This window comes from Lissotriton helveticus, chromosome 9 (assembly GCF_964261635.1).
Source record: "Lissotriton helveticus chromosome 9, aLisHel1.1, whole genome shotgun sequence".
NCBI classification, from domain to species: domain Eukaryota; kingdom Metazoa; phylum Chordata; class Amphibia; order Caudata; family Salamandridae; genus Lissotriton; species Lissotriton helveticus.
In genome coordinates, this window is record NC_136070.1 from 346,153,134 (window position 1) to 346,178,712 (window position 25,579).

Genomic DNA, 25,579 nt, shown 5'->3' on the forward strand with positions numbered 1-25,579 from the left:
TGTTCTTACTAGCTATTATAGATCCTTTTCTGGTCTTTAAGAAAAGTATTGACTGGTAATATTATCAAAGATGTCGCTGTGTTGCAGTGTGACTGCACAACAGTTTAGCAAAACATGTCTGCAACCCTTTCCATTTTGTTTAACATTGCAAACAATTTTTAGCTACTTTGCTTGGATACGTAATCATATTAGGTACGGCCTTCTTTAAAAGTAGTTTGATGTGTCCGTTCTCTCTTGTGTAGGCGAGTTATTTTCAGGTTTTGGCAAGTAAACCAGTGAGACAAATATACTGCTGGGTGCAGCAGAAAACCAAGATCAGGGATTTTCTCAGCAAATTGCAACCAGTGTGGGTCTGGTGTGTGAAATTCCTTTTGACCAACGCCCGGGCCTATTATCAGGCACAAGGAGAAGAAGTATTAATTCTTATTTTGTCCAAAAGACAAATAGTGCCACAATATGGCTACAGCAAAGTGATTGCCTGCTCCTAAATATGGTTCATCAACACAAAGACTTTACTGCTAGGATGAGCGCTGTAAGAAACACAGTGCGTTGTAAGCTCAACTTGAATTGATGATAATGGTTCCATTAATTAAATATGTGTGCACATGTTTGTAACAAGCATTGGCATTGCCAATAGGTCTCGCTTGTGGGACCTTATAAGTATTTTGTTTTGCAGCACAATATCCTTGTAACTAAATACTTATAAGGTCCCACAAGCGAGACCTATTGGCTATGCCAATGCTTGTTGGAAAGTGTTATTTTCTTCCCCGCACCTCCCCTCGTCTCCAGTGAACTTTCTCTGCTGGGTATGCGGACAAGCGTCCGGAATGCGCAGACACAGACACGCAGCTCTCTGGTGAAAACAAACACGCACAGCCTACTCCCTGACCCGCACTTGTGTTTACACTCAGCTGTGACGCCGCTGCAGCTTGGAAACGGTCGCCTTTTCAGAAACATAATGGCCTTCCAGCAAATATGCCACCTAAAGCCAATACGTGAAAACAAATGGCGCTGATCTCAGCAGCTCGACGGGGAGGAACTCTGCTTGCGAGGAGGAGGGAGGATGGGGGTGAATTGGATAGGAGATAGTCTTTAACACGAAACGAAATAGAAACAGCCTTTTATTTCCAAGTTCCCCTGTGGCAGATAGCTTTTCGTTTTAAGCATTATACAGCATTACGGGGTGATTTAGTTTTTTTTTAATTCGTTTTAATTCATGCAGTGAATAAAATATAAAACCTAACAAACTACTCACCCAATGTCTTCCTGTAGTAATGAAATGCAGGGATAACAGCATAGTAGCCAGGTTCACGAAAAAAATGTCAACAAATGCGGGCGCCGGGAAACTGAGCCATGACTAATTAGGGGAGGAGAAGCTGAGAAGCCGCAGAGCGCACGCTGGGCGAAGCCCTTTGATGTGCTGTGCGGCAAATGCAATTAGGAGGGAGGGAGGCTGATGCGCGTTCGTGTTTGATCACGTGGTTCACGTGAACTTCATGAAAACGCCAGCAAAAAGCTGGTGGTTTCATGAGGATTTTGCCTACTTGAATTCTCGCTCTGCTCGATGCGCTTGCGCGCATCGATAGGTCGCGAGACCTAAAAAGTAACAACTGTGGCTATTTATAATGCTCCCAGATTGCCATTTGAGTGTATGCAAATACATGCAGAATAGAAGCAAGGTCGCTGATTTTTAAGTCAAGTCAAACTTAGCAGGGTACAGCCAAAGTAGGGCATAAAAATTACCAGCACAGTAAAAACACAACCTTTACATTTAAAATACACAGTTAGCTTTAAGAATGCAAAAAATAAAAATACAAATTTTCATGAAAAATGTACGATTTGGCGAGTTACAAATGTTTTAATAGAGTCAAAAGGTCCTCCCTATGGCTTCAGGGGAAAGCGAACAAGCTAGATCCAACCCGTTTCAATGCCCCAAATAATGCTGAAAAAGACAACAAAGGATACTGAGAATACTATTGTTTTTGTGGGCAAAGAAGTGGCAATGCGTTGGAACTGCCCTTGCTGCATGGGTCTGGGAGAAAGTTTGGTAAGTTCAAAACAGTTGTATGCTAAGACCATTATGGAAGCTTATTGACGCTGTGGTTTTAGTCAGATCAGTTAATCAAAGATAAGTGATGGCCTCTTGTGCATCTGTACCTCCACATTTAAATATTGTTTAAAAAATATAGGCAATATTTTTCGGATTTGTGCTCTTGACTTCAAAGCAGCGCAGATATATGATGATGCAACCAGAAAAAAGTTTGTCATCTGTTCTCATGCAAAACGCTATAGCTTCATTGCACAATCTAATATTATGTTTGAGAAAAAAAGCTGCCGTAGATAACATTTCTTAATGCTTAACATATGCTGGCACAGCAACAGAAATATGGATTATTGTTTCTGGAGCTCCCTAAGAGCATTGGCACAACAGGCTTTGGTGACCATCTTTGAACAACTGAAGCGACTGACAGAGTACCCAATCCAAATTTCAAGTATAGGGCTCTTTTTTCCACTTGTATGATTTCATCCAACAATGGTTCAAAGCCTTGATGTTGTTTGAACTCCATAAAAACTTTTAGCAGGGAACCTGCACGGCTTGTTTTAATTGATTTACTTAAGACCAGTAGATCTTTATTACCAAATCAAACCAGCTTTGATAATAATGTTGTGTATGAAGTCAAGGATCTTCCAATCCGATGTTCTGACGAACATTTGCTATGTGTGCAAACCAGGGTAGAAAGCAATAGTTCGGTTCTTCATAATATCTAGTAATGTACGCTTATACGAGCCAAACTCCTCTCTTGACCAAATTCGGATCCAATATTCTACAGGTGCTAGGGCAATGCAATCCTTGTTTATTTTTTTACATTTTTTTCTTCAATCCCCAATTCTGCTTGCAGTGCATCTATTGGTGTACCACGGCCTAGAAGCAGTAACCGTCTTAAAAGTTGTTCTTGGTGGTTTGAATTGATGGGATTTTTCTATGCCCCCAAATCACGGAACCATATATGCTGGCAGTCCTAGCTTTCATTTTATATGCCAGGGTAGGTGAGCTTATCAAGTGGTTTCCACACGATTTTGCAAATCTCAATACCGCACCTGCTTGCGGGGCCAGAACAGTGTATTACTTTAAGCACCTGGGGGGCCACAGCAATTTACTACCCAGATAAATGCCCAGGTAATCATAGGTGGTCACAGGTCTAATGGCTTCACTGGAGTAACGAAAACTGAGGGGGCCTCCCTGCACGGTACGTAGAGGGGCCCCCTCCGGGCTCAATCATGAGCTCTCTGGTCAGACTGCAGTGCCGAGGGGGCCCCTTGGAGCTTGCCCCCCCCCCCCCCACCGCGTGGGCTGCGGGGGCCTGTGTTACGCCCCTGACTGTAGACGATAAAGGTTGCTTTAAGTTTCGTTTTTTGGTTAAGAATCATATACTTGACAGGTAGTCTATTAGAGCAGGGGCTGCCACAAGAAGTGGGAGAAGGTGTGGGGGGCCTACCATGATTTAGGGGGTTTTAGCGGTTTCTGATGCAAGGTTATGTGATGAGGTGGATGGAGTCGGACAGAGCACTCCTGTTGAGTTGATGAAATGAATTGTCTCGGAATGATACCGGTCTGTAAAAGTACCTTCCTCGATGCATGCTCAACCATTGCCATGTGATGTACGTATCTCATTGCCATATATGACGTGCGTTAATCTATATTCATCTCCTATACACGATGTATGATGAGCAAAGTTCAAATAAAAAGAGTGGGAAAAAAAGATAAATCATAGACCTGTTTTTTCCAACATTGATAGTGAGACTTCTAGTAGCACAAAATGACTTGAAACCAGCCAAAAGAGATGCATCAATAATTCGGTTCGGGCAGTAATACCATGCTGTCCACAAAGAGTAGTATTGGTTGTTTATTTTTGGTACGTCTAAGTCGAGGTTTGTTAGTGTTTTTACAATATATCTTATATAGCAGTTAAGAAAAAGTCGGGGCTAACACACAACCTTGCTTGATGCCCTGTTGTATTGAGATCTCTGCAGTGTATGCACACATTCGGGGAGAGCATGTAGCCTTACAGCTAGAGCCGTCGACCTTGAAGCTGGGGAACCGGGTTCCAGTCTCGGCAACGACGCTCAACATCCTGTGATTATGGGCAAATCACTTAATCTCCCCAGAACCAACAAAAATGGATGTGTCCATCTGTAACAAAACTGGTGCTCATGTAAAGCGCTCTGATGATACCTAATATCTTCGGGTTTAGTTTGCGCTATATGGAACTCTTTAAAAAATAAAAAGAAAACATGCCACTATATTTCACCCAGGTTGTGGTACCAGAGTGCACTGCAACTAGAAGCTTTAATAGCTTATCAGGGACTCCCTGCTGCTTTAAAATTTGCCATAGCGAAGGGCGATCAATGCTGTCAACAGCCGTTTGCAGATCAATGAAAACCATTATAAAGATGACTTTTGAAGGGAGATGTATTTTGAGCAGATAAAATGTAATCTCATTACTTGGTCCACTGGACTCTGGCCTGTCCTGAAACCCACTTGGAGTGGAGATAATAGGTCTTTTTCATCCAACCACTGGTCTAGGCGAGATAGTAACAGTTCCCCGAAGATTTTCTCCACTCCGTTGAGTAGTGAAATTGGTCGGTAATTCTCTTGGTCCTTTTTAGTATAATGGAACAATTATTGATTTTCTCCAAGAAAGTGGAATCTCCCAGTAGTACCAGATGTTGTTAAACAACCTGGTTAATAAAGTTGACCATAGATTGAGATGATTCTGGAAGACATCTGTTTGGATTTTATCTGGCCTAGCTGCTTTGCATGGTTTTTGATCTTGAATCGCTTGGACAACTTCTTTTTCTGTAAATTCATCAAATAGCCCCAAATTTAAATTAAATAAACAAACATGTAATCGAGTAAATAAAGAAGTACAGGTGTTTGATATATTGGCCATGGTTCTTGAGTGGTCCGTGTTTTGGTGCACTAATTTCTAGTTTTCACTCATGTTTTCCTCAAATTTGCATTCCCCGGTTAATTGAATTTAGTGGGTTTAAGGAAATATTGTCTTTAAGAACTCCTGATTCCGTATAGCTGAGCCATTACTTATTATTAATTATTTTACTCCTACATTCCGATAGAGAGTTGCAAAGTGATTGATCCAGGTTTGTGGGCTTATATTCACCTCTAAATTCTTGGGGTGAAACCTCACAGCCTCATCTTATGATTCCCAAAAATGTCCTACCACTTTTTAGGGCTATTGCATCATGTAAAGCTTGCCAACATTTCTGGGATTGTTTTTTCTTTTTGTATTTTATTAGCCGTTTGTACTGTTTTCGAGTTTCTTGAAAGTGCTGCTTACTGTTATTGGATAGCTGCCGAATTTTCACGGGTAATAATGTAAGCAATCTGTGAATTGTTTACCTGGTGAAACATGAGTTTTTCTTTTTCTCACCGCAGCCGTCTGTGCCAGTAGTTCTGTGAATGTGTTCAAATGTGATTCCCTCACTTTTGAGTCTGCGTTGATAGCCAAAGCATGCAGAGCCACCCAGTTAGAACTGGAAGTATTTAGCTTTTGATCGCATATATAAATGATACAAGCAATGTTCTTTCTCTTTGGTCTCAAAACTAAAGCTTGATTGTTTATAAGGTGTTGATGATCAGAAAAGCTTAAGTGAGGGTGCATTATATCCAGAAGTATAGGGTCGCTTTCAGTTCTTTCATGCACTTTCATATTGGCTACCAGGTGCCATGCTTCAATGTTGATTGCCATTTAGTCAGTGACACTTTGCCTGTTTCCAGATCTGAATGTAAATTTTGGAGGATCATCAGACCGAGTTCGACCTTTCAGTGGACATAATCCCCCCCTCAACTAGTGTTTCAAAGATATATCTGCCTTTCCTTGTATGAACGAAGTGCTGTTTGGAAACTGGGGGGATATTCTATGTGCTATCTTCGTCCGTGAGCGTGGGAACCAACAATAGACACATTTTGGATAAAAATGTCCACATACTAGCATGCATTCCTTTTTGATCATCCAGAGCCCTTCGTTCATACTTTTTGTTAGAATCTTTCTTTGCGCCTCCAACCTCAGAGCCATGAGTTGTTCTTTGCATAACCATACATCTGATTTAAATACGGCCCACCCTCCTGAGGGAAAATATACATTCAGAATCTTTAGTGACCCACCTGGTTCCTTAGCTCCACAGTTTGTATGTTCTCGTTGGTTATTGTATGTATCGCTTCTACATTAGTGCCCGACGAGGTTCCTACCCAGGTACTCAAACCTTCCTATGAGTCTGCCTTTTTGTTGGTTTTAGGTGGGTATGTGGTAAGTTAAATGTCCATCAAGATTGATAGTGTTAATAGCCCATGTTTCTTGTAGCCAGCAAATGTCCTGTTTCATTAAGGCCAAACAAGCCCTTGTCATCCATTTTTTACCTTAGGCCTGCTATATTCCAACTCGATATTTTTAGGCGTGTCGCTGTTCCAGTTGCCAAAATAGAAATTCTGATTTTATCCTAGAGGCAATTACCTAATTGGTCTGATAATGTGGGTCTTATTAGTGGTAAAATAAATTCAGGTTTGATTTCTAAAAACTGATTGTTTGACAAATTTATTGTGTATCTAATGAACTGGTTGCAATTTCAGTCAAATTATCTTGCCTCGGAATTCTTAGTCGAGTGTATGCTTCTTTTGAGCTTTTGTTGGATCAACTGATGTATTTAAGCTTAATTACTGTAAGAACATATGTGGGTAGGATCCAGTTTTTGATAGTTCCATATGGAAACCCCATGCTTTCAGCTGATACACATAGGTGAGGATTTAGTTTGTTACTTTTATGCTGGGCCATACTGTGCATGTGGATTCCTATCCCCCATTCTTAATGGATTAGTCAAAACTTACAACTTTTAGCTCACTTGATGTTATGCCTTGTAAGCCTGTCAAGTATTTGAATTGCAAGATATTACTCTATTGAGGATATCATGATTCCCACATGATGCATACATACTCCGGCGTGAATATGATCGACAACTGCTCTTTTGTGATATTTGTGCTGCCTTAAGTAGAATTAGGCAATGGATTTGTTTGTGTATTACCCTGTCTGGTATCTTTGTTTAATATTCCCCAGTTGCCCATTGCTAGAAGTTGATCCTTGCCATGTGAGTGTTTCTTATCTTTGCCTTGGGGATATACAGGATCTTCGGTGGCCACGCCGATAACTGAGCTTATTAGGTCACCTAGAGTTGCAACTTGAGTTTTCCTATGTAAGACTTCTATGATGCTTAAATCTAGTTGTTCTATGATATCTTTGTGATGCAACTAAGTTCCTTCTTTTGGAATATGTAAATGTAAATGTAGTATACTTGTAAAGCGCACAGCTGCCCCAGCAACGGGGCGTCCCGGCGCTGTATAACTCTGGGGAACCCATCCTGGCTTTCCCTGTGGGATGGTCCCTTGCTGGGAGTCCCCAAGGTAGAGCCAGGCATCCCCGGAATTGGTGGGGCCGTTGTGGAGATTAGGCAAGCTATTGCCCAGAGTTGCCGAGTGGAACCCCTGATTAGAGTAAGCACCGAAGCGAGAATTGTCGAGTCCGCTGACCAAGGTCCACGACCCTGCCGCGTCGGGAATTGAACCCTGGTCCCAGGCTGACTTCTGCTCTCGGGCCTGCCGCCTCTAACCAGTGAGCCACACTACTCCACAGTAGTGTGGCTCACTACACATGTGACCTTGGATGTGGTTGGCTGATTTGAGTCGGTGAACAAGAAAAGTTTTTGTTCTCCATTTCACTAGATTGTAATTGGATTTGAAATAGTTGATTTCCTTGACTTATTTGATTTATATTGAATCCATGGCTTTCACCCTCAGTGCAAGGTGAAAAGTGTATGGCCTCAACAGAGGGTATACTTTCATAACTTTTAATTTCTGGCTTAGGTAGGAAGGTCGGCCTGTGCCCAGTCAGCTATCTATTTATGTGGGAATGAAGGGAACATGTTTTACTACACATCAATTTATGGGTTTTGATTCACAAAAGAGGCAGTTTGATTAGTTTCTGTTACTTTGAGTGATTGCTTTGCGACTGTGACATGGAAGCACCTGTGCCCTGAGGCTTCCCTTCTGCTCTCGAATCAAAAGGCACATTTCTTGCCCTTTCACAGGCCAGTAATGAATCCTGCTCCTTTAAGCATTTCTCCACTGAGCCAGAGGGGATGGGACTCAACGCTTTGTCCTGGAGGATGAACCACTTTAGCAACGTGAAAGGAATCCTGAAAGATGTGTTGCCGATGGGAGAGGAACATCTAGGAAACACATTCCTCAAGGAAGCCTCTGAAGATGCTGGACCAATGCAAAGCAAGGGGAAGCTAGCTGCATTTCTGGGACGAAGGGTCAAAGCCGCCCAGCTCACACAAGAGGAGGGAACCACCCTCTCCAACACTGGAGAAGACGCCGTCCAGCCCGAAGATGGAGTGACCCACCAGCATCCTAGCTGTCCCAGCCACGCTCCCGTACGAGCGTGGCTAACGCAGGTGCGTGTGAGGATCCGGGTTTGGGGTCGGAGGAAAGGGATCACACGGGAGCACCGATAACCGACAAAAGTAGTTGGACATGGGGAATCCCATTGACCGCAAGCCCTGGGCATACTTATTCTCAGTACCACGGGGCTTGTTCTATCGCTCACACACACTCTCTTTACTGTTACCAATCCAATGCACTTCTAAAATGGGAGGCCATTTTCTCGAGCACCAGCCATGTTTCATTGAGCACTATTCCCCAACTTGACGCACTCCTTATTTTGTGTGTGACACGGTGTGAAAAGAAGGTGGAGGTACAAATAAATAGTACAGATACAGGGAGATAAGTAACTTACCTGCCTTGTTTTTTCTTTACTCCGAGGATACCGCCGGAGGACTCCTGACCTAGGACCTGGAACGAGAGAATGGAAAAGGACAATTAACTTCAGAATGTCTGTTGCACCATCTGTTTAAACAATACTTTTAAACAAAAAAAGATATCACTATAACCAACTCCTGTCTCACTCTGGATATCTATAAGAAGTGTCCCTTTAGCAGGCTGATATCCGACAGCGACTTTTGCTGACTTTGAGAAATTAGTCTCTTCATATAATTGTGTTGTAATTTGGGGAAGTTGTATTGTGGATCACGGGATGGAAAAAGGACTGTCTTTTTACCACTACTGCTTCTATTGTGTATTAAACATTTTTACTTTTAGTTTTTCTTTTTCCTTTGTGACTTTTAGTAGAAGCAGCTATTGCCTCAGCTTCAGGATTATGGGGGTTTCCTAGGTCTTCAATTAAGTTCCCCGTCCTGAAATGATGATTTGACTAGGTCAAAACCTGTTGCGTGGGTGCTGCTTCCTTAGATGCCGTTATTGGACTGGCAGGTGCTGTTTCTTGGCCAATTTTTTTTATTTTTTTATAATGATTATATTACTTGCCAGATTTTGCCTACAGTCTTCTATAATGTTGTCTATAATCTTTGGAACTACTAACATTTTGTTCAAGAAGGAAATCAGTGTCACTAAAGAAGTTGTGAATTGCTTAGTAAATTCTAACTGAGCATTGGGTTTTGAGGATGGTGATGTAATCGCGTTTGCAATTGTGTCCAAGGTTTTAAACTTGACCTTTATGATCATCCGTATCTGTTGATCCAGTGATAGACCTTTTGTCTTTTGATCTACAAGTGGGGCACCTATGTCATAACCTTCATACATCAGTTGTCCATTATTAAATAAGTCAAGGGAATTGAATATTACATTCTCCAGTTGTGACCTATTCCCCATTGTTTCCTGATCTGTTCTGCATGAGGGCCTCCACATTTGACTAGAGAGGAATCCAAGCACTGAATGCTACCGTTAAAGGGATCGATTTTAGCTCTAGGGATCGATCAGAATAAGTTCTGTTTGGGAGAGTCTTTGGTGGGTTCCAAATTATACTTCTGCAAAGATTTACTATAACAGCTAAATCACAGGACAACTCTGCAGCTAGTGGTAAGATAGGCAACTCCAAGGACTCTGTAGTGGCATCAAGATTCTCTCCAGATCTGGGTATTTTTCGATCAAGGCCAGTTTATTTTATGATATATTTTCAGCAATGTATTTTATCTAATTAGATCTCCAGTTTTTTACTAGAGCTTGATTAGGCGCCTTTGATGTAACTTGCAGCAAACCAAAAGAACTTTCTAACCCTGGTAATTTCGGTGTCATTGATAACCAGAGTGAATTCTCAGATAGATGAACTCGTAGTCCTGGTGTAATGGAGCTGGGAAGTTCACGTAACTTTTACTATAATAATTTGTTATAATGTTTATCAATGCAGGGCTCCTGGTAGCAGAATGTAGTTGAAAGAGTGGTGCCGATTTTGGTGCTGCTGGTCTATAGGGACCTTTTTTTATGCAAATATTTTTTTATGCGTGTTGGTTCAAACAGCACTATTGGAGTGCACTTTATCCCGATCTTGGGATGATCAGCACTATTGTTCTTAGCCTTGTCCAATGGTGGGGTCATGCCCAGCAATTTTCCCCATATTTGAGGCTACATGTTGTTGTGTTCCTAGGATCTCCAAAGGTGTGTTTCCTGTGGGGACAGTGATCCGTCCATGTGGCTATTTAACAGGCATAAGTGGTCAGTATTTGCTTTCCTTGCCTTGAGTTTAGCCCTTGTTTCACACATTATGTCCACACGAGGTAGCCAACAGAGGGCAGCACAGGTAAACATTACAAGCTTTGTAAAGAATATGATGACATTTTCAGCAGCAATCATATACCCCTGCACTTAAGGCTTCAACAGTGACACTTATGAATTTGCTGGCTGAGTGGATGTTACTGGCAGCTTCTAGCAGATCCTGAATGCTCCCGCTCCCGCTAAAATTCTGCCACAATCCCAGTTAGTCAGCTTGCAGGCAGGCCACTCACAGATCTCACAGCCCTTCAACGCCTCCTAAACCCCTCAAGTTCCTCAGGAGCACAGAGGCATGCGCTTTTGTAGACTAGCGTCGCAGGCTGTCAGCCAACAGCAGGCACCAGCGTCGGCTAGGAGCACGCCAGCACACCAACCGCACAAGCCACACCGGGTCCTGGCGCTGCAGACACTAAGCTCTCTGGATGGGTTTCTTCTATGGAGTGCAGCAAATTATTTTATTTTGTAGGAAAAAGAATAACCCCCAAAAAATGTTTCAATGTTAAAATATGGCCAAAGGTTGCAAAAAGTTTTGCTAAACTATTGTGCTATTTGTATACTCGCAAATTAAGATGTACTGCAAAAATATTTACAACTTTAGTTTAGAGATAGTTTTATTTAAGTATATTGTATTTTGTAAGGACAACTTTATGTGCCACTTCTCTAAACATATTTTAAGTGTGCATGTTTTATACATGACCATATTATAAAAGCATTGAAAAAGGCAATAGGTCTGGTGTTAGCTGTCAACCTTTTGGAAATTTTTGTTTTGTCATGGTTTTTGCAAAACCTTATTGTTCAGGAAGCTGCCGGGCCCTCATTATGTCTTAAAACAAATGAACTCAAATGTAAAGGAGAGTGTAGGAAACGCCTGCACTACTTCCTGTGGCACTCCGGTGGGAGACTAAAGCAAATGAAAACAATGGCGAAATGAAGTGTTTTTCTGGTCTCAAAAAGTACACATGACCATGGTACACCCAGAACTAAAGGGGTCTACATTGTGTGTGGAAGTGCTGCTTGTGAAAGAGCAAAAACAACAAGTGATGGACTGAATGTGGATCAATGTCACACACTGCTTGTTTCCGTTCTGGGAAGGACATGGCTTTTGTAGTTCGGACTGGACTGTTCCCATGGGGCACAGGGTCAGCGCTGATTTGCATATCGCCATTGTCTAACCCAGGGTGGTGTGGAGTGGAAAAACGATGGATTTGGGCCCAGATCTTTGGACTGGGGTGAATGTGTGACATTGATCCACATTCTGTCCATCATTGTTGTGTTTGCAGGTACCGCTCTAAGTGTACTGGGGATGCTCAGACGTGAGTCCCAGGCACTCCACACCACTGGAATCAAGCTAGCCGGGCTGATGAGAGGTGTTACCTCGAAACCGGGCCGGTCCTCGGATGCTTGTTTCCGTTCTGGGAAGGACATGGCTTTTGTAGTTCGGACTGGACTGTTCCCATGGGGCACAGGGTCAGCGCTGATTTGCATATCGCCATTGTCTAACCCAGGGTGGTGTGGAGTGGAAAAACGATGGATTTGGGCCCAGATCTTTGGACTGGGGTGAATGTGTGACATTGATCCACATTCTGTCCATCATTGTTGTGTTTGCAGGTACCGCTCTAAGTGTACTGGGGATGCTCAGACGTGAGTCCCAGGCACTCCACACCACTGGAATCAAGCTAGCCGGGCTGATGAGAGGTGTTACCTCGAAACCGGGCCGGTCCTCGGATGCTTGTTTCCGTTCTGGGAAGGACATGGCTTTTGTAGTTCGGACTGGACTGTTCCCATGGGGCACAGGGTCAGCGCTGATTTGCATATCGCCATTGTCTAACCCAGGGTGGTGTGGAGTGGAAAAACGATGGATTTGGGCCCAGATCTTTGGACTGGGGTGAATGTGTGACATTGATCCACATTCTGTCCATCATTGTTGTGTTTGCAGGTACCGCTCTAAGTGTACTGGGGATGCTCAGACGTGAGTCCCAGGCACTCCACACCACTGGAATCAAGCTAGCCGGGCTGATGAGAGGTGTTACCTCGAAACCGGGCCGGTCCTCGGATGCTTGTTTCCGTTCTGGGAAGGACATGGCTTTTGTAGTTCGGACTGGACTGTTCCCATGGGGCACAGGGTCAGCGCTGATTTGCATATCGCCATTGTCTAACCCAGGGTGGTGTGGAGTGGAAAAACGATGGATTTGGGCCCAGATCTTTGGACTGGGGTGAATGTGTGACATTGATCCACATTCTGTCCATCATTGTTTTGTTTGCAGGTACCGCTCTAAGTGTACTGGGGATGCTCAGACGTGAGTCCCAGGCACTCCACACCACTGGAATCAAGCTAGCCGGGCTGATGAGAGGTGTTACCTCGAAACCGGGCCGGTCCTCGGATGCTTGTTTCCGTTCTGGGAAGGACATGGCTTTTGTAGTTCGGACTGGACTGTTCCCATGGGGCACAGGGTCAGCGCTGATTTGCATATCGCCATTGTCTAACCCAGGGTGGTGTGGAGTGGAAAAACGATGGATTTGGGCCCAGATCTTTGGACTGGGGTGAATGTGTGACATTGATCCACATTCTGTCCATCATTGTTGTGTTTGCAGGTACCGCTCTAAGTGTACTGGGGATGCTCAGACGTGAGTCCCAGGCACTCCACACCACTGGAATCAAGCTAGCCGGGCTGATGAGAGGTGTTACCTCGAAACCGGGCCGGTCCTCGGATGCTTGTTTCCGTTCTGGGAAGGACATGGCTTTTGTAGTTCGGACTGGACTGTTCCCATGGGGCACAGGGTCAGCGCTGATTTGCATATCGCCATTGTCTAACCCAGGGTGGTGTGGAGTGGAAAAACGATGGATTTGGGCCCAGATCTTTGGACTGGGGTGAATGTGTGACATTGATCCACATTCTGTCCATCATTGTTGTGTTTGCAGGTACCGCTCTAAGTGTACTGGGGATGCTCAGACGTGAGTCCCAGGCACTCCACACCACTGGAATCAAGCTAGCCGGGCTGATGAGAGGTGTTACCTCGAAACCGGGCCGGTCCTCGGATGCTTGTTTCCGTTCTGGGAAGGACATGGCTTTTGTAGTTCGGACTGGACTGTTCCCATGGGGCACAGGGTCAGCGCTGATTTGCATATCGCCATTGTCTAACCCAGGGTGGTGTGGAGTGGAAAAACGATGGATTTGGGCCCAGATCTTTGGACTGGGGTGAATGTGTGACATTGATCCACATTCTGTCCATCATTGTTGTGTTTGCAGGTACCGCTCTAAGTGTACTGGGGATGCTCAGACGTGAGTCCCAGGCACTCCACACCACTGGAATCAAGCTAGCCGGGCTGATGAGAGGTGTTACCTCGAAACCGGGCCGGTCCTCGGATGCTTGTTTCCGTTCTGGGAAGGACATGGCTTTTGTAGTTCGGACTGGACTGTTCCCATGGGGCACAGGGTCAGCGCTGATTTGCATATCGCCATTGTCTAACCCAGGGTGGTGTGGAGTGGAAAAACGATGGATTTGGGCCCAGATCTTTGGACTGGGGTGAATGTGTGACATTGATCCACATTCTGTCCATCATTGTTGTGTTTGCAGGTACCGCTCTAAGTGTACTGGGGATGCTCAGACGTGAGTCCCAGGCACTCCACACCACTGGAATCAAGCTAGCCGGGCTGATGAGAGGTGTTACCTCGAAACCGGGCCGGTCCTCGGATGCTTGTTTCCGTTCTGGGAAGGACATGGCTTTTGTAGTTCGGACTGGACTGTTCCCATGGGGCACAGGGTCAGCGCTGATTTGCATATCGCCATTGTCTAACCCAGGGTGGTGTGGAGTGGAAAAACGATGGATTTGGGCCCAGATCTTTGGACTGGGGTGAATGTGTGACATTGATCCACATTCTGTCCATCATTGTTGTGTTTGCAGGTACCGCTCTAAGTGTACTGGGGATGCTCAGACGTGAGTCCCAGGCACTCCACACCACTGGAATCAAGCTAGCCGGGCTGATGAGAGGTGTTACCTCGAAACCGGGCCGGTCCTCGGATGCTTGTTTCCGTTCTGGGAAGGACATGGCTTTTGTAGTTCGGACTGGACTGTTCCCATGGGGCACAGGGTCAGCGCTGATTTGCATATCGCCATTGTCTAACCCAGGGTGGTGTGGAGTGGAAAAACGATGGATTTGGGCCCAGATCTTTGGACTGGGGTGAATGTGTGACATTGATCCACATTCTGTCCATCATTGTTGTGTTTGCAGGTACCGCTCTAAGTGTACTGGGGATGCTCAGACGTGAGTCCCAGGCACTCCACACCACTGGAATCAAGCTAGCCGGGCTGATGAGAGGTGTTACCTCGAAACCGGGCCGGTCCTCGGATGCTTGTTTCCGTTCTGGGAAGGACATGGCTTTTGTAGTTCGGACTGGACTGTTCCCATGGGGCACAGGGTCAGCGCTGATTTGCATATCGCCATTGTCTAACCCAGGGTGGTGTGGAGTGGAAAAACGATGGATTTGGGCCCAGATCTTTGGACTGGGGTGAATGTGTGACATTGATCCACATTCTGTCCATCATTGTTGTGTTTGCAGGTACCGCTCTAAGTGTACTGGGGATGCTCAGACGTGAGTCCCAGGCACTCCACACCACTGGAATCAAGCTAGCCGGGCTGATGAGAGGTGTTACCTCGAAACCGGGCCGGTCCTCGGATGCTTGTTTCCGTTCTGGGAAGGACATGGCTTTTGTAGTTCGGACTGGACTGTTCCCATGGGGCACAGGGTCAGCGCTGATTTGCATATCGCCATTGTCTAACCCAGGGTGGTGTGGAGTGGAAAAACGATGGATTTGGGCCCAGATCTTTGGACTGGGGTGAATGTGTGACATTGATCCACATTCTGTCCATCATTGTTGTGTTTGCAGGTACCGCTCTAAGTGTACTGGGGATGCTCAGACGTGAGTCCCAGGCACTCCACACCACTGGAATCAAGCTAGCCGGGCTGATGAGAGGTGTTACCTCGAAACCGGGCCGGTCCTCGGATGCTTGTTTCCGTTCTGGGAAGGACATGGCTTTTGTAGTTCGGACTGGACTGTTGCCATGGGGCACAGGGTCAGCGCTGATTTGCATATCGCCATTGTCTAACCCAGGGTGGTGTGGAGTGGAAAAACGATGGATTTGGGCCCAGATCTTTGGACTGGGGTGAATGTGTGACATTGATCCACATTCTGTCCATCATTGTTGTGTTTGCAGGTACCGCTCTAAGTGTACTGGGGATGCTCAGACGTGAGTCCCAGGCACTCCACACCACTGGAATCAAGCTAGCCGGGCTGATGAGAGTTGTTACCTCGAAACCGGGCCGGTCCTCGGATGCTTGTTTCCGTTCTGGGAAGGACATGGCTTTTGTAGTTCGGACTGGACTGTTCCCATGGGGCACAGGGTCAGCGCTGATTTGCATATCGCCATTGTCTAACCCAGGGTGGTGTGGAGTGGAAAAACGATGGATTTGGGCCCAGATCTTTGGACTGGGGTGAATGTGTGACATTGATCCACATTCTGTCCATCATTGTTGTGTTTGCTTGTGAAAGAGCAGCATGCCTTAACTCATTGTGAAGTCAGTCAAGGGCTCAAGTGGGCTACATTGCCACTGATGCTGAATTGAATGGAAGGAAAATGTGAATGGTACAATCACAGACTACTGGATGAAGTCTGGCTGAGGGCTCCTAGCAATTATGTTATATGTACTTTTATTAATATCAAAGGCCTTTGCTAACTCAGACCTAAAAAAGCCATTGGTCTGGCATTGGCTGATAGCCTCGCCTTTGAGAAAGAAGGCAAGAAAGAAGGGGGAACAAGGAAGGAAGAAAGGCAGATATAAAAGTAAGGAAGAAGGGCAAAAATGGAAGGCAAAGAGGAAGGAAGGAAGGGAGGGAGGCAAAACGAGAATGATGGATGGAGGAAGAAAGGAGGGAAGAAAGCTAAAACATAAAAAAGGAAAGAAAGAAATAAAGAAAAGGTTAAAAACAAAGGAAAGAGGGCAAAAAAGAAAGGCTTAAGAAAGAAGGGATAAAATAAAGGAAGCAAGAAGCCAAATGAAATAATGAAAGAATCAAAGAAACAGAGCAAGAAGGGGAAAAAGAAAGAAGGAAAGAAATAAAAGAAAGATGGCAAGAAAGAAAGGACAAAGGAAAGAAGGTAAGAAAGGAAGCAAAAAGGACGGCAACAAAGAAAGACTGAAAGAAAAGGCAAAAAGAAAGTAAGAAGTAAAGAATCAAAAAAGAAAGGAAAGAAAGAAAAGGAAAATGTAAACAAGGCCAGAAATAAAGGTACCCGAAAGGAAAAGGTTTGACAGCACAAAATAAAACAGGAAAGAAGACAAGAAAGAAGGAAAGAAAAAAGAAAGTACATAAACAGAAAGAACAAATGAAGTCAAATGAGAAAAAGAAAAGAGATAAAGAAAGGAGGAACGAAAAAAACAAAGGAAATAAAATGGAAATAAGCCAAAAGAGAAAGAAGCAAAGGAAGAAAGAAAAGATAGAAAAAAATGGGACCAAGGCAAAGCAGAAAAAAGAAGGAAGGAAAAAGGACATACAAAAGAGAAAAAAGAAAGAAAAATAAGGCAAGAAAGAAGGAAAGAAAAAAGATGAAATAAAGGAAGGGAAGAGTGTTCACAGAAAAAACATCAGCTACCCAAACCCAAATGACATCCCACCTATGTTTTAAATAAAAATGTTACAAGTGCGCTGAAAACTAAAAAACATAAAGTTTTTATTTTTCCTGGACGAAGTTTATCATAGAACCATTGGTGAAATCAATTCCAGGAACATATATGATGTGCTATGAAATAGCATCAGTCTGCTTCAAAGGGAATTTACAACAGCAATGGAACGAGAGAGGAACTGATAAAGCTAGAATGTGCCTTGTGCTAACTTCAAATGTGTCTTAATATCACATCAGGCAACACAGGGACTAAAGGGAATTCCTTTTGTGTGGATGTGCACCTTGTGAATGAGCAAAATGCAGCAGTACAAACTCGATTTACCAACTTAGCTTTGATACTGGCAAAACATACAATCACGATGCGGTGGAAATCTGCACTGCCCCTGCTATGCTTTTCTGGCGGAAGGAAGTAGTCAGATGGGCAAGGGACGAAAGCATGGCAATAAAGAGGGAAGAAACTAGGGGATTGCGGAAAACCCCAATTTCACTAGAGTAGGACTCAATGCTAGAACTTTTTATATCCTCTGAACCTTCATTATATTGAGACTGTAATACAGACACTTACCTACTAAATTAGACATAGAAATCAATAGCAGATCCCTCTAAGTGATAATCAAGCAGAGATATGTGCACCTGTAAGCCACGTATTGACGAATACACACGCAAAGCCTAAACCATTGACAAATTGGCCCATATAAACACTGGAGTGAGTCGGGGGAAGGGAGGGGGTTGGGAAACTCTTAAATTATTATTCTTAGGCAGGCGGGAGGGCAATGTTTATTTGGCATAGAACTTAGTATTATATCCTTAACGCATTTTACAGTTACTGTGTTTTAGAATCCCATTACTATTGCCCCGACTGTGTATACACCTTTTTATAGGATATACGTAGGGTGTAAGGTCCGCCCCTTCATTACAATGCACCTACCTATATGCTTTTGGTAACCTTTGATTCACTGCCCCATTGGTTTGTTAACTAAGAAAATCAATAAAATGTTTTTTTTAAAGAGCAAAATGCAGTCACTCAAGCAGACATTTACCAGAGGCTTAAGTAGGCTGAGCCACTGGCTTGAGGGTTGGTAGAATGATTTGATACCTCAGAGAGTGAGATACACAGACTAGGGCATGCAAAGATTAGTGGTTGGTTGAAGCCATCACTGTTTGGAGATCTATAAGCAAAAATTTCGGATTCGACATTGTAATGCTTAATTCAAGATCATCTGCAAACACTGACCCTCCTACTTGCCACCTAGACACAAGATTCAATTCATGTGAGCAAACACAGATGCAAAGTACAAAACTGCATATCCATCTCTGGCAAAGAGAAATACAATTTACGAGATATTTGAAACTCATCAGTCTGTGACAACGATGGTATAATGAAAATGGCAGCCTTCTACCAGTCTCCCCAAAAAAGTACGCAAAAGCAGCTCCCAACAAGGGTACTGATTCAGTGAACACAAATCCATCGCATTTGGTGTTTCCGAAGCATAAGTGGCGAAAGTGTTTTACTAAGTGATTCAATAATACACAAGGAGACCCATTACTGCACAATAGTTCAAGGGTAGCACAAATAGTTTATGGTGGAAATAGAATATTGGATTCTTGGGTAGAGGCAAGGAGCGTAATTATTACGGAAATATGATAGTGAATTTTTTAATAGTGCAACCATACTTAAGTTGTTGCAAAAGGTTGGCGAATTATTGGACATAGGATAGCTATGCCTTAAAGGGTGAATATGTCTGCTGTGGGAACCATACCAAAATGTTTAGGATTGAAAGTACTGAGTATCACGCAATATGTTTTAAAATTTACCACCAGAAGAAGCAACATAATATTAAAACATATTTCTCAATTGCGCATCCTATGTTCTCATACGCTCAAGCACACATTAAAGTGACAATCAAAATAGTGCTGTCACCTCAACATGAACCCGATTTTTGATGATAAAATGAAAAACATTTTTTCAAGATTTGACCTGATCTGAAGTTATCAAATCTATGATGCATTTCACTACATTTTTCTGCATCAAATCACACAGGATTTTGAGTTGATCATTAATTTGTCCCTTTTTCATTTGATTTTTTCAAGTTTAATTATTTGGAAGATTGATATAAATGATTAGATTTGAAATAGTCCTTTGCATAATTACTCAAAATCCATCCGCAACTATTTAGAATGTAGAATGATGCTGAACCTACTCTGATGCTTATCTGCATGCTACTGCGAATGTTTTATTTAGTTGTGTTTTTGTAAGATTAATTGGCAGTTAAACCGAGAAAGTTTAACAATAAATGTAGCGCTATGTATTCCTTCATTCAGCGACTCTTCAGACATACATGTAGGATCTTTAAGTGGCACTTTCAGCAGGTAAACTAGTGCCGCTTCCATTTTCCAGTTTGAACCTAATTTAGATTTCATATTTTGTATAATGCCGCCATCTACTGGTGGCGGAGCGAAAAGCGTCTTGTGAACCTCAAATCTGTTCGTGGCTTATTACGGGCCATACGATGAGTCATAGTGATACTGGTGTGGTGATTATGTTTTTTCGAAATAGCCAGCCATATGTCGCCAAAATGTTAGTTATACATTGGTACAGGAAACAATGTTCTTGTTGTTTTTTTTATAAACACTGGAAGAGGCCGCCAGGGAGCGAAGGCAGGGCCAAGTGATTCCAGAGGTAACACTTTTTTTGTGTTCAAATCATTTTTATTTAGACAAGAAGAAAATAAGGAAACGAAAAACAAGTGTACAAACAGTAATACACAGAATCATGTCATTACATTGCAAAGGTCAAAGTAAAAATAAAGTAACAGAGTATGATCCAGAGCCACACCTACATAACTGAAAATTGACAAGCGTAAAGATGGTATTGATGCTGGAGGTGACATTATACACAATAAATGCATCATGATTGGCTATGAGAACCAAAGTTACAGTTCAGCAATACGATAATACAATACAACATCCTAGTGATCTCAGTGTGGGCTTTAACTAACAGTCGGTTCTTCAAAAATAAACAATGTATAAACAACCGTCGTGCTCATGTGTCTAGTAAAATAAAATATAGGTTGCGCAACCGTAATGAGGGTCAACAAACAGTGTGCAGGAGCTTACTGTTAGTATATGATATTGTGCCTAGCAAGTGATGGGCATACTACGGCGGGTCAAAGTAAAAGGAGAGTGCGTCCAGAGAGGTCCAGAGGGTCTTGCTGGTAGCTTGCCACGGGGAAGAGTTGAGGGCAGGATTATCTATGTGACCACTGCGCCTTTAACTAGGCCGGGTCACCCCCTTGCTTCCCACGCCTGCCGTCGCCTGCCTCCTGCTTGCTGCTGCTGCTGAACGACCCAGCCGCCGCTGGGCCGCCCGGATCTCCCCCTGCCACCCACGCTTGACCCAGGGACACAGAACCACCGCCTGACGCCCAGAGGTTCCCGCCGCTGCCTCCCTGCGGCCCCGCCCACCACCAGCCTATTGGCCGCCCCGCTCCCGCCACCCAGCTGACCCGCCCACCCGGCTCCTTACTTAAGGGGTCCTGCGGGGTCAGCCAGGGAGTGACCACTGCGCCTTTAACTAGGCCGGGTCACCCCCTTGCTTCCCACGCCTGCCGTCGCCTGCCTCCTGCTTGCTGCTGCTGCTGAACGACCCAGCCGCCGCTGGGCCGCCCGGATCTCCCCCTGCCTCCCACGCTTGACCCAGGGAAAACAGAACCACCGCCGGACGCCCAGAGGTTCCCGCCGCTGCCTCCCTGCGGCCCCGCCCACCACCAGCCCATTGGCCGCCCCGCTCCCGCCACCCAGCTGACCCGCCCACCCGGCTCCTTACTTATGACGCCCCCAGAGCGACCGCGCAGCGGACGCGTGCAGCGGGAGCACCGATTGAGCGCCGAAGGTGCGCCAAAGGTAAGCCCGTCTGCGCCCGTCCGCGTCTGGACCGCGCCCAGTGCCAGGACACCTGGCCCCCACCGACGGAAGCCGACCCGACGGACCTACGACACCACCGACCTCATCGCTCTCAACACCGGCCGAACCCCGGGATGCTACCGAACCACACCGAGACGCACCCACGGACCCTTCAGCTGCCACTCCTGCAAGTTCGCCTGCAACCGGACCCACGCCACACCAGCACCCACCAAGCCGACCTCTAGCAGCACCCACCTGAAGTGCATCCTGCTCAACACCCGCTCCGTCCACAGACACGCCGTCGAGCTCTGGAACCTGCTCGACACCACAGGCCCAGACGTCGCCTTCCTCACGGAAACCTGGATGAACGCCTCCTCAGCACCAGACATCGCCATCGCCATCCCAGACGGCTACAAGATCATCCGGAGGGACCGCGTCAACCAGACAGGAGGAGGCATCGCCATCATCCACAGGAACACCATCCGCATCACGACCAACACCGACGACACCCTCGCACCCGCCGAACACCTGCACTTCCAGATTCACGTCAACCCCAAGACCACCCTCAGAGGCACCCTCATCTACAGACCCCCGGGACCACGCACACAATTCAGCGAGGACATCGCCGACTTCATCAGCCCACACGCCCTCCCCTCCGCCGACTACATCCTCCTCGGGGACCTCAACTTCCACCTGGAGAACAACAACGACCGCAACACCACCACCCTGCTGGACAACCTCGCCAACCTCGGACTCAAGCAACTGGTAGACACCCCCACCCACTACGCCGGACACACTCTCGACCCGATCTTCTCTTCCAGCAAAGACATCGCCTTCAGCCAAGCCACAGGGCTCCACTGGACGGACCACAGCTGCGCCCACTTCAGCTTCAGGAGGACCACGCTCCACCATCACCATCAACAGGCTCCCCGCAGAAGCTGGAACAAGATCACTGCAGACCAGCTCGCTACTGCCCTGAACAAGAACCCTCCCACCAGCACAACAAACCCCAGCCAAGCGGCCACCAACCTCACGAAATGGATCAGCGACTGCGCAGACGACCTCGCCCCGCTGAAGACCCCGCCGAGCAGACCCGGCAGCAAGAAAGCCCCATGGTTTAACGACGACCTCAAGAGCTCCAAGAAGAACTGCAGAGCACTCGAGAAAACCTGGCGCAGAGACCCAACACCGGACAACATGACTGCCCTCAAGCTCGCCACCCGAAAACACCACCAGCTGATCCGCGCCACCAAGAAAACCGCCTTCAAGGAACGACTGGACAGCAACGCACACAACAGCAAGGAACTCTTCAACATCGTGAAAGAGCTCTCCAACCCCAACGCCGGAAACAACGACATCACCCCTTCGCAAGACCTCTGCAACTCCCTCGCCTCCTACTTCCACAACAAGATCGCGGACATACACAACAGCTTCAGCACTCAACCGACGCACGCCACGACCGAACCACCGCCCCCCACCACCACCCACCGTGCCTGGACCACGATCAGCACCGAAGACACCATCCGCACGATGAACTCCATCCACTCCGGATCTCCGACAGACCCCTGCCCTCACCACGTCTTCAACAAGGCCGACGCTGTCATCGCACCCCACCTGCGGGACATCATCAACACGTCCTTCGACATCGCCACCTTCCCGGAGAGCTGGAAGCACGCCGAACTCAGCGCTCTACTCAAGAAACCATCAGCAGACCCAACCGACCTCAAGAACTACCGCCCCATCTCGCTGCTCCCGTTTCCAGCCAAAGTCATCGAGAAGACCGTCAACAAGCAACTGGCCGCCTTCCTCGAGACGAACGGTTCCCTCGACCTCTCGCAGTCGGGCTTCCGGGCCAACCACAGCACCGAGACCGCCCTGATCGCAGCCACCGATGACATCCGAGCCCTGCTCGACAACGGAGAAACAGCGGCCCTCATCCTCCTGGACCTCTCCGCGGCCTTCGACACTGTCTGCCACCGTACCCTAGTACAGCGCCTCAGCTACGTCGGAATCCAGGAAAAGGCACTGGAGTGGATCACCTCCTTCCTCGCCGGAAGGACACAGAGAGTCCGCCTCCCCCCGTTCAGATCGGAAGCCACCGAAGTCATCTGCGGCGTTCCTCAAGGCTCCTGCTCAGCCCAACACTCTTCAACGTCTACATGAGCCCCCTCGCAGCCATCGCACGCCAGCACAACCTGAACATCATCTCCTACGCCGCCGACACCCAGCTGATCCTCTCCCTCACTAACGACCCCGCCACCGCCAGAGCCAACCTACACGAAGGGATGACAGACGTAGCCAAATGGATGTCGCTCAGCCGCCTGAAACTGAACTCGGATAAGACGGAAGTCCTCATCCTGGGATCCTCACCCTCCGCCTGGGACGACTCCTGGTGGCCCCCCGCCCTGGGCAGCGCACCCAAACCAACAGACCACGCACGCAACCTGGGCTTCATCCTGGACTCCTCCCTCTCCATGACCAGACAAGTCAACGCCGTATCCTCGTCATGCTTCAACATCCTGCGCATGCTACGAAAGATCTTCCGATGGATCCCCACCGAGACCAGGAAGAGGGTCACCCAGGCCCTCGTCACCAGCCGTCTGGACTACGGCAACTCCCTCTACGCTGGAACCACCGCCAAACTCCAGAAGAGACTCCAGCGGATCCAGAACACCTCAGCACGACTCATCCTGGACATCCCCCGCCGCAGCCACATCTCCGGACACCTGAGAGACCTGCACTGGCTCCCGGTCAACAAGAGAATCACCTTCCGGCTCCTCACCCACGCACACAAAGCCCTACACAACCAAGGACCAGGATACCTCAACAGCCGCCTCAACTTCTACGCACCCAAACGCCAGCTTCGATCGACCAGCCACGCCCCGCATCCGAGGAGCCACCACAGGAGGAAGGTCCTTCTCCTACCTGGCTGCCAAGACTTGGAACTCCCTTCCGACCCACCTCCGCCTGACCCAGGACCACCTCGCCTTCAGGAAGCAGCTCAAGACCTGGCTGTTCGAGCAGTAATGGACCCCCCCCCCCCCAGCGCCTTGAGACCCTCCGGGTGAGTAGTGCGCTATATAAATGATATGATTGATTGATTGATTGATTCCTCTGATACAAGATAACCATTCCTTCCAAGCATTGAAAGAGACCTCGGGAGCTGCCTTCCAGAGACAGAGGACGACCTTGCACGCCAGGGTGAGTAGTAACCCTGGGCATAGTGTGCGGAGTGGGGCTCCGCGGAGCTACGCGAAGTGGGCGCAAAACTACGCCCGCCCGCGCACTCCGCATAGCCCCACTACGCGCCGCCCGCCTCCCTCCCGCCCTCCCTAAATATTTAAATAAAAGGATAGAAAGCTTTTAAAAACACTTACCTTGTCCGCCGCGTCCCCGGGGCTCCCTCTCGCCGTCCCTGGATTCGCGCCGCCACCGATTCAGATACTAATGCGCATGCACGGGTGCCCGCGAATGCGCATTTCTCATGAGAAATGCGCATGCGCGGCCGCCCGCGCATGCGCATTAGTATCCGAAATGGCGGCGCGAATCCAGGGACGGCGAGAGGGAGCCCCGGGGACGCGGCGGACAAGGTAAGTGTTTTTAAAAGCTTTCTATCCTTTTATTTAAGTATTTAGGGAGGGCGGGAGGGAGGCGGGTGGCGGCCGGCTATGCACCGTCTGCGGAGCGCGCGTAGTGCCGCCTGGCTACGCCCGCTACGCAAAATGCGTAGGAGACGGCACTACGCGCACTCCGTGCACGGAGCGTAGCTGGCCGCCCACCCTTAGTGAGTAGCAGATCAAGGAGTTGGCGATCGTGGTCTTTTACTAACAATGGATCTATGGCCCCCAGAATTAAATAAATGAATTCCCTTGTCGGTTTGATGTTGAATATGCGTTCAATATAGTCAAAGACGTTGGACCAGTATTTATGCAACAGAGGACAATGGAATAGCATGTGTGGTAGGTCGCCATCAGCTAGGGAGCAATTCCAACAAGTGGGGGTCTCTCTTAAATTAAGTTTAAATAACTTTTGGGGGGTCCAGAACACTCTGTTGATTATCATGTATTTGGTTTGTGAGAGGATTGGTGATACTTTGTGCGTGAGGGCGGAAGCATGGATCTTATCCCAGTTAATAACTATTCTGGTATTGTTAGGTTCTGCTTCCCAATTAAGTTTGTTTCGTCTCAGTGATTTGCTTAGTGTCGGCGCAAGCAATTTGTACACTTTAGATACAAAGTGACCTGAGGAGCGTAGGTGAGGGAGCGTCGTTTTTAACCACGGTGCCGACAGTGTGAACGTG

The 25,579-nt window shown here is 46.7% G+C and overlaps 1 protein-coding gene across 2 annotated transcripts in view; it reads left to right on the top strand.

The window, feature by feature from the left end:
* RIN3 (Ras and Rab interactor 3) overlaps positions 1 to 25,579 on the top strand; it is a 506,654-nt gene that overhangs the window by 462,798 nt on the left and 18,277 nt on the right. Inside the window, exon 10 of one of the 2 annotated variants that reach the window (XM_078660076.1) lies at positions 8,155 to 9,225. The exons of the other annotated variant lie outside the window; for it this stretch is intronic. Coding sequence (XP_078516202.1) covers positions 8,155 to 8,583 — 429 coding nt within the window. The 3' untranslated portion in view covers positions 8,584 to 9,225. Of the gene's footprint in view, positions 1 to 8,154; positions 9,226 to 25,579 lie in introns of those variants that run through there. 2 annotated transcript variants of the gene reach the window in all.